The 8,265-nt window shown below is 57.7% G+C and overlaps 1 protein-coding gene across 2 annotated transcripts in view; it reads right to left on the bottom strand.

The window, feature by feature from the left end:
• Position 1: 1 nt before the first annotated feature.
• NGEF (neuronal guanine nucleotide exchange factor) overlaps positions 2-8,265 on the bottom strand; it is a 92,184-nt gene continuing 83,920 nt past the window's right edge. For both annotated transcript variants that reach the window (XM_058437147.1, XM_032753773.2), the window contains 6 exons: positions 6,510-6,599; positions 5,210-5,373; positions 4,540-4,695; positions 3,445-3,524; positions 2,394-2,498; positions 2-977 (listed from right to left, as the gene is read on the bottom strand). In XM_058437147.1, the coding sequence (XP_058293130.1) occupies positions 787-977; positions 2,394-2,498; positions 3,445-3,524; positions 4,540-4,695; positions 5,210-5,373; positions 6,510-6,599 (786 nt within the window). In that variant the 3' untranslated portion in view covers positions 2-786. The remainder of the gene's footprint in view (positions 978-2,393; positions 2,499-3,444; positions 3,525-4,539; positions 4,696-5,209; positions 5,374-6,509; positions 6,600-8,265) is intronic.

Genomic DNA, 8,265 nt, shown 5'->3' with positions numbered 1-8,265 from the left:
CTTCTTTATTTTATATATGATGCTTCTTTTAATGCAGCCAAAAGTGATATTTGCTTTTCTCAGAACCATAATCGATACAAGATGCAGTGACCAATTCATTCCTTAAAACACCTGGGCTCCTTAAGGGGCTAGAAGACACAAGTTACATCCAGCCCATCAGGGAGCCAGAGGCGGGAGGGGTCCCCAGCCAAGCTCTGGCAGGCCTGCCGTGGAGCAGGGCCTGACCGTGCAGCCAGAGGCTGGCAGAGGCCTGGGGAAGGGTGGACAGACGCAGCTGGGCTCTCAGTCCTGGGAACCGGAGACCAAGGGCTGCTCATCAAGCTCTGTCAGGCAAGGGCGGCCTCATCTGTGCCTGGTGGATTCTAACTGCTTCCAAGGTAGAGGAGGACGCGTGCAGGAAATCGTGTCGATTGTCACCTTCTGCCTGCCTCCCACAGGGACACTCTGGGTTGGGAGCCTCTTCCAGTCCCTGGGGGCCAGGGGTGTGGGGGGCCCTGGAGTGTGCCCATCCCCTTCCACCCCCTTGGAGGCATGAGGGAGGTGGCGTAATACTGCTGAAACCTTCTTGTTTACAAATGCATCAGGAGAGGCTTGGGCACCCTTTATCTAGTTTGCGAGCAAGGGGCCAAGACACATGAGCACTCACTGCGTGGGCAGGGATGAGGGCCGGGCACCCCAAGCCAGAACCTGCCACCTGGGGAGGCGCTGGCCTGTGCTTCCCAGAGCCCCCCACCTTCTGTCAGGGTCTCGTGCAGGCCCTGCTCCCGCCGGCCCCCCGGTTGGGGGTCATTGCCGATTCCGGCTGCCCAGCTTCCTGCGGTCCTTGTTCTGGCTGCGCTGAGGGTCATCCATCTTGTGGACACGGAAACATTCCTTGAGGTTCTGGGACCGGATCTTGGGATTCAAGATCTCCTCAGTCATGGAGCTGGGGAACCAGCCTCTCTCCTGGTCATGCAGACGCTCGCCAAAGATCCACCCTGTGCAGGGAGGGGAGGGAGAGAAGGTCAGGTGCTCCTGCAGGGCACAGGCTGCAGAGGCTCCCTCCTGGCCAGGGCCGCCATCTGTGGTAGGACACTAGGGGTCCAGCTGGCCTTTCCCAAAAGGCAGCGGCTCTGCACACCTCTGCCGAGATGCTCAGACTGGAGTCACCCCCATAAACTGGGAGGTGCGTGGGCACCTGCACAGAATAAGGCCTGCTCTGTGCCACGCAGTTCCACGTTGACTTTGGAACCCACTCTGGGACCTTCAGCAATTCTATGCTGCCCTACACAAGCCCAGGAGACCCCAAGGGCCACTCCAAAAAGCTGGAGGCATTCAAGGGGCTGGTGGGGGTGGCAGCTGAGCACGTGGTTAGCTGGGCTGGACTGTGTCATTAGCCTCTTGTTGGGCCGATCCTCCCAGGCTTGGCCTCCTGAGGGCCGGTGTGGTCAGTGGAGAGGGCCCATCGTGAACTGGCAACACGAGTAGTCTCAGCGTCATCTGGCTTCTCCCTGCCCTGTTTCTCCACCTCTCCCCTCCCCTAGAGACCACCAGGCCTTTGCTCAGAGCCTGTGGCTGATCTGGTGTGTCCCAACCTGGGAGCTAAGAGGCCTGGGGCGTGCCCTCTGCAGGTCTCATTTGGGAGGGGAGCAGGCTGGTTATATTCCGTGGGAAGAGGGCAGGAGAGCCCCTGGGCCTTTGGGAACAGCCCACAAGAGGGACCCCCTGGAGAAGGCCTCCCCTGGAGGTCACAGCCTGAGGCCTTCTACCAGGACCCCGCAGGAGAGGAGGAAGCGTGGAAGATGTGGTTGTATACTTTGGGGATTTGGATCAGGAGCAATTACTGTAGAGACAGGGATGTGATTTGAAAAGGGAGAGGGGGTCAGTGTTCAATTCTACAGGGGCTGGGAGGAACTTCGCTTGGTACTGATGACAGCAGCAGGGGTGGCCAGAAGCTGGGGGCGGCTTCTTGGCCCACATAGGGCACCGAGCCTGGTGGTCACAGGCTTTACCTGAAGCTGCAAGTACAGGTCTGGGTCAGGTCAGGGTTAGGAGGTTCCTGGTTGTCCTCCCTCCCACTGTGATGGGGGTGCTGAGGCCAGGGCCAGGGGAGGGGGACACGAAGCCACCTGCTTGGGCTGGGCCCACTGTGAAGGAGGAAAGGTGGGGCCTCCCGGCTCTAGGGGAGGACAGGGAGGCACTGGAAACAATTCCTCCTTTACGCTGAGGAAAGGCCAGTGAAGCCAGCATGGGCGGTGTCCAAGCAGAACGTCTCAGGGAGCAAGAGACATGGCAGGGCACCAGCCTATCAGCCAGTGGTGGCATCTGTTTCTCCACCTCCGCCTCATCCCTTGCGGGGCAAGGCTCCGTGCGGGGTCCCCTGGGGGCCCCGAGGGGAGGTCCCGGGGCCTCACCGTCGTCAGTCTTGTCCAGGATGTTGAGGATGTCGGCGAGCTCCAGCGTCAGCTCGTCTGGCTGCTGAGCCACGTATGGGTGCACGCACTGGACCTGGGGGCAGTCTGAGGGACAAGAGGCACGGGCATGTCCCCACCACCGCACCACCCACCTGCCCGCTCCCACCAAGCCCGCAGCTGAGCCCTGCCTAGAATAGGAAAACTCCCACAGCAACTGGAGAAGGGCTCGTCTCAGGAAGAGGAGGATTTGTTTCCAAAGAAAACGTTATTAACATAGTCAGGAGTTCTGGGAAGAAATACATGCATAAAGGCTGTGAGGGGGCCTTAGTTTAAACTTCAGAAGGAACTTTTTGTACCTGGGATATGGCCCTGGGAGTGGTTTGGGGTGGTCAGGACAGGGTTCACGTGATCAGGGCTAGCAGCTTCTCCATAAGGCAGCTGGACTTGTGCTTTTTTCTTTTTGAGACAGAGTCTCCCTCTGTCACCAGGCTGGAGTGCAGTGGTGCAATGTCAGCTCACTGCAACCTCCACATCCCAGGTTCAGGGGATTCTCATGCCTCAGCTTCCAAGTAGTTAGGACTACGGGCGCACACCACCACACCTGGCTAATTTTTGTATTTTTAGTAGAGACGGGGTTTCGCTGTGTTGGCCAGGCTTGTCTTGAGCTGACCTCAGGTGATCCACCCGCCTCAGCCTCCCAAAATTCTGGGATTACAGGCGTGAGCCACTGCACCTGGCTTTTTTCTAGTTAATAAGCTTTTCAGACAACTGGCAAACCTAAAACGGCAGTGGAGTTTGGTCCAAATTCCTCCTGGTGACTTTGTGGTACCTGTCACTTAAGGCCCATCCAGCATTCACACAGTGTGGCCATGCCAGGTTATTGGCCGGTACGAAGTTTCCAGTAGGAAGGAGCCCCTGGAGGCCCGTGCTGGCCTCTGACACCACCAGCTCAGGGAGGGCTTCCCTCCAGGCAGGGCACACCGTGCACCTGCGGCATCAGGCAGGGCCAGCCCAAGCACAAATGGTGCCCCCTTACCCACCGGTGACTTACCCAGCAGCCGGGATGTGAATGAAACAAACTTGGTCCTCCTGTTGGGGGCCAGCGAGGTCATCCAGCGCTTCATCTCACTCCTGGCACAGGGAAGAGGACGGTGCCCCAACTGCAGATCAGCGGCAGCCCCCCCAAGCTGTGGCACGAGGCTTCCCCGCTAGCTGCCCCTCAGATCTGCGTCCGCCATCCTGAGCACTGCTCGAGCCCACCCCCAGGGACAGCTCGGGGGAGCCACAGAAACGGGCTGGTCCAGAGTCTGACACACACAGGAACCCACAGAGGGGCATGGGGGAGCCCCACTATGATGTTCCCGTGGATGCTTTCAGAAGTCAGGCAGTGAGGGTGAGCCCACAAGGTAACAAGTCCCAGCAAATAACACGTAAGAGCACATTCCGTGGCCACAGCCACGCCACCAAAGCCACAGTTTCTCATCCTGACAGGTCCTGCCCTGGTCGATGTCAGCTGCAGCCCCAGGTCTGGGCAGGGGAGGATATCTGGTGAGTTGTGGGTAAGGGGCAGCTTCGGGGCTGTGGCGGGAGGAGGGCGGAGCCTCAGCTCAGCAGGCCACGAGGGAGTTCCGCTCCACGAGGGCAGTGGGATCTCAGCTCACTGTAACCTCCACAGTTCCAGGCTCAGGGCCTGCAAAGCATCTCTCCCCACATTTAGCTTGCTTGTCCCTCTTGGGGAGCCTAGGGCTGCAGGGCAGGGGTCCCAGCTGCTCAGAGAGGTGAAGAGATGAGCTCAAGGCCACACAGCAAGTGGCAGCAGGGAGCAGGAAGACGGTGGTTCCCTACTCGGCCTGACTCCAGGGTGCTAAAAGGGCTCATCCAAAAAGAGGGACTCGCCCAGAGTCTGAAGCCCCAACACACACACACACACGTGCACACACAGGTACAAGCATCCAGGAACCTGCAGCCACCCCCAGCAGCCCCACAGAAAGTATTGGCGCAGGGTCTGGACGGGAAGGATGGGCAGGTCGGCCCCACGCAGAGCGTGTGTGGTGCCTTGTTCCACCTGGGGTCAGGCCCATAGGCATCGAGGCCACACAGAAAGGTGCCACGGGTGGCACTGGGCGTGTGGCGGCGAGGCACTCACTGAGAGGACGCCTTTAGCATGTAGGTGGCCTCCCGGTCGTCTGCGTTCTCCAGCAGCCGCAGGATGAACACGTTGGCCAGCGTCTGGCCCTGGTCCTCCAGCTCCTCCACACGCAGCAGTCCCCGCGGAGCTGAGTCAAATACCTGGTACTTGTCTCTGGAGATGAGGGAGAAGGGCAGGCGTGTCAGCCCCGAGGAGGCCTGTGGGGGTCCCAGGAGAGCCCCACTTGGCAGGCCAACAAGCCTGGCTCCACAGCGCTGGCTGATCTTCACCTCCTTCTGAAGCTCCCACCTGAACGCCTGTCTCCTGCACCCCAAAAGGGCGACCCATCCCAGGTGCGGACAGTGGACAGCACCACAGTCCTGCCAACCCTGGCGACCCTACCACGGCCGCCCTGCTGAGCACTCGCTATGGATCAGATGCTGGGCTGGGCCCTTCACAGCCCTAGGAGTAAAACCCCTGCTTTACAGGAGGGGAAACTGAGGCCTAGGAACGTGAAATAACCTTGACTAAAGGCCCAAAGCTGGGCCACAGCAGAACGGACCTTTAAACCTGACCGAAAAGCCCCCGCTCTGTCCCGACACCCCCAACCTCCAGGCCACAATCAAACCCAATGCCCAACACGCTCCTCTGCCCACCAGAGCGCCTGGTGCCCTGGGCCCCGACTCACCCCGGAATCTGCCGGCAGATCACCAGCAGGTCATTGAACAGGAAGAGGTAAATTTCGTGGAAGAGCTTCTTGGTCCTCAGGGTCCTGGAGGTCTTGGGGCCTGACATCTGCTGCAGCTCACCCTGCTTCAGCAGCCAGCGGGAGTGGGAGATGATGGGCACCGACTGCAGCGGGGAAAGGGTGTCAGGCGGGCTGTGCCCACAATGTCCCTCCCCAGGACATGCCCCCAGCGCTGCATCTGTCACATTCCTTGACACCTGCCCAGGGCCCCGACACATGAGGCACAAGTAGGGGGAAAGGCTGAGTTCTGGACAGATGCAGAGAAATAGCAGCGCTGTGTGTGTGTGTGTGTGTGTGTGTGTGTGAACATGCACCCCTGTGGGCATGAGTGTGCTATGCGTATGTGTGTGCTGTGCATGTGGACTTCTATGTATGTGGACTGTGTTCTGTGTACCCACATGTGAGCTTAAAGTTATGTGCATGTGCTTGTGTGCACGTACACTGATGTTTACATGTGTGCACTGCTGTGTGGATACCGTGTGTGTGCCTGTGAGAGTGGCGGCTAGTGTCTGTCATCATTGCCCTCACCAAGCTCTGCCTGTGGGATGCAGAATCAGAGACGGGGCTGAGTTCACAGTAGAGAGGGAAGAATGGGACCCACGGGGCAAGGAGGCCAGGCCTGCAGCTGAACGGCCGCCCGGCCAACGATGCAACTCAGGGGCAGGCACCTGGCACCCAGCGGTCAGCCCCGTGTGGAGCAACATGGGATGCCCAGAAGACCGCCTCTGCCTCCTCTAGCGGGGCTCAGCTCCCAAACCAAGCCTGACCTCAGGGACCCTCTGTGGGCACAGTGTGCTGATGTGGCCAAGTTCTCAGAAAGTCAGGCCCCAGGGGACCTTAGGGTCTCATGAATGCCTGAGGTTTTCTGTAAAGTTTGGGGGAAGCTGGTAACGTCCATATCCTCCTGGTTTGAGAATCCCTGGAGTAGCCCCCACCACATCCTCAAGGCCATGCAGCGGGCAGGTGAGAGCAGGGTCCACACCCTGCGTGGCTCTGGGCTGCACACTAGCCCCGCACTCCCATCTCTCAGGAGATAGGTCCGGGCCACCGTGGTGGTATTTGATGCCTGGTGGCAGGTGGGGTGGCTTCAGCTGGGGAGGTCAGGGGGCAAAGGGGACCCTAAGTGTGGCCAGTGACCAAGGACCTAAGCAAGGCCAGCCAGGCGCGGTGATCTGTGCCTCTGGGGCAGGGCCAGGGGCCCGTGCATGGGCACAGGCTCACACCAATCCCCCCGGTTCACCTTGATCTTGAACTCCATCTTCTTCTGAATGCTGATCATCTGTTCCGTGCGGCTCATTTTCCTGACGCCCTCGTTGCATGCCTTCACCACCTGGGACAAGAAGGAGGGCACATTAGGCCACCAAAGCCAGCTGTCCCAGCCCCTTCCTCCTGCTCGGTCAGGCCACAGAGAGGGCTGAGTGACCACCGTGACTAGGCACTGTGCCCACAGCTGAGGCTGGCTGGCCAGTCTCAATCGGACTGGAGCCCCTCTTTCTAGCACCCTGTGGGGCAAAGGCAAGTGGGAAAACCTGTTAGTTTCAGTGGAGAAAGTTGGTGCCTTGCCCTTGCTAGGAAGCAAACTCCAGAAAACACATGCATGAGGCATCCCTCCTCCTCTGTAGGCTGGACGGACCGGCAGGGCTCCGGGCTGTTCTCCCCACAGCCCCCTGGGAGGCCACCCAGGCGCTAAGGGACCTAACAATTCCACACTTCCTGGGACTCCTGAGGACTCGTTCTGAAGAAAGAAAATTCTGCAGTGACGCACGGGGCCTGGCACAGGGCCAGGCTCGCCGCAGGCTCTCACTCAGGGCACATAAATGAGCACCATGCCCAGATAAGTGTGCGCGAGGGGCTCCCTGCCGTGTTGTCTGGAATGAGAAACACGATCGCCAGCCTCAACAGCCATCCATGGATTCGATTAAAATAATTATGATCTATGCATATATGCAAGAACAGAAAGCCAGGAAAGAAGCAGGGACTCCACATGCACTCGAATGCGGGGCAAAGCTGTTTCTAAACCACAAGCCCTTTCTGTAAAGAATACAGTGGTGTGTGTGTTTGCTGTGTGTGCCACGTGTGCATGTGTGTGCTGTGTATATGCAGTGTGTGCTGTGCATATGTGCAGTATCATATGTGTGTGCTGTGTATGCATGTGCAGTGTGTACTGTGTGTGATATGTATGTGCCACATGTGTGCATCTGTGCTGTGTATACGCAGTGTGTGCAGTGTTGTGTGCTGTGCATATGTGCAGAGTGCTATGTGTGTGCATGTGTATGCTGTGTGTATGCATGTGCAGTGTATACTGTGTGTGATATGTATGTGTCATGTGCTGTGTGTGCTATGCGTACTGTGTGTGATAAGTGTGTGCTGTGTGTGTGCAGTGTGTACTGTGTGTGATAAGTGTGTGCTGTGTGTGTGTGCAGTGTGTACTGTGTGTGATAAGTATGTGCTGTGTGTGTCTGCAGTGTGTATTGTGTGATCTGTAGGGGCCGTGTATGTGTGTGTGCTGTGTGTACTGTGTGTGGTATGTGCTGTGTGTATGTGCAGTGTGTACTGTGTGATTATGCAGGGGCTGTGTATGTGTGTGTGCAGTGTGTATTGTGTGTGATATGTATGGGCGTGTATGTGCTGTGCGTGTGCCATCTGTATGTGCAGTGTGTGCCCTGCGAGTGTGCTGTGCATAGGTGTGTGCACAGGCGCCTGTTTAGGGCGAGCTGCAGCGTATTGGCAGGTAGGGCGAGGTGGCTAGGGAAGTTTATTGTTTTCTTTTTACTTACAAGCATTTTCTGAGTTTCCTGGTATTGAGTATAATTACTTTTATAAATCAGAGAAAAAATAAACCTTGATTTAAAAAAAAAAAGCGATTAGAAACAGAGAATACCTTTCATTGTAAGAAAAATGAAGATGAAAGCGGAAAAGAACTTTAAAAACAGAAAACACACCCCTGGCCAGGGCTGACCTCACTTCTGGGGCGTGTGGGCCCCTCACAGGCCATA

This window comes from Hylobates moloch, unplaced genomic scaffold (genome assembly GCF_009828535.3).
Source record: "Hylobates moloch isolate HMO894 unplaced genomic scaffold, HMol_V3 SCAFFOLD_1, whole genome shotgun sequence".
Taxonomy (NCBI): domain Eukaryota; kingdom Metazoa; phylum Chordata; class Mammalia; order Primates; family Hylobatidae; genus Hylobates; species Hylobates moloch.
This window is presented reverse-complemented; position numbering and strand designations above follow the sequence as displayed.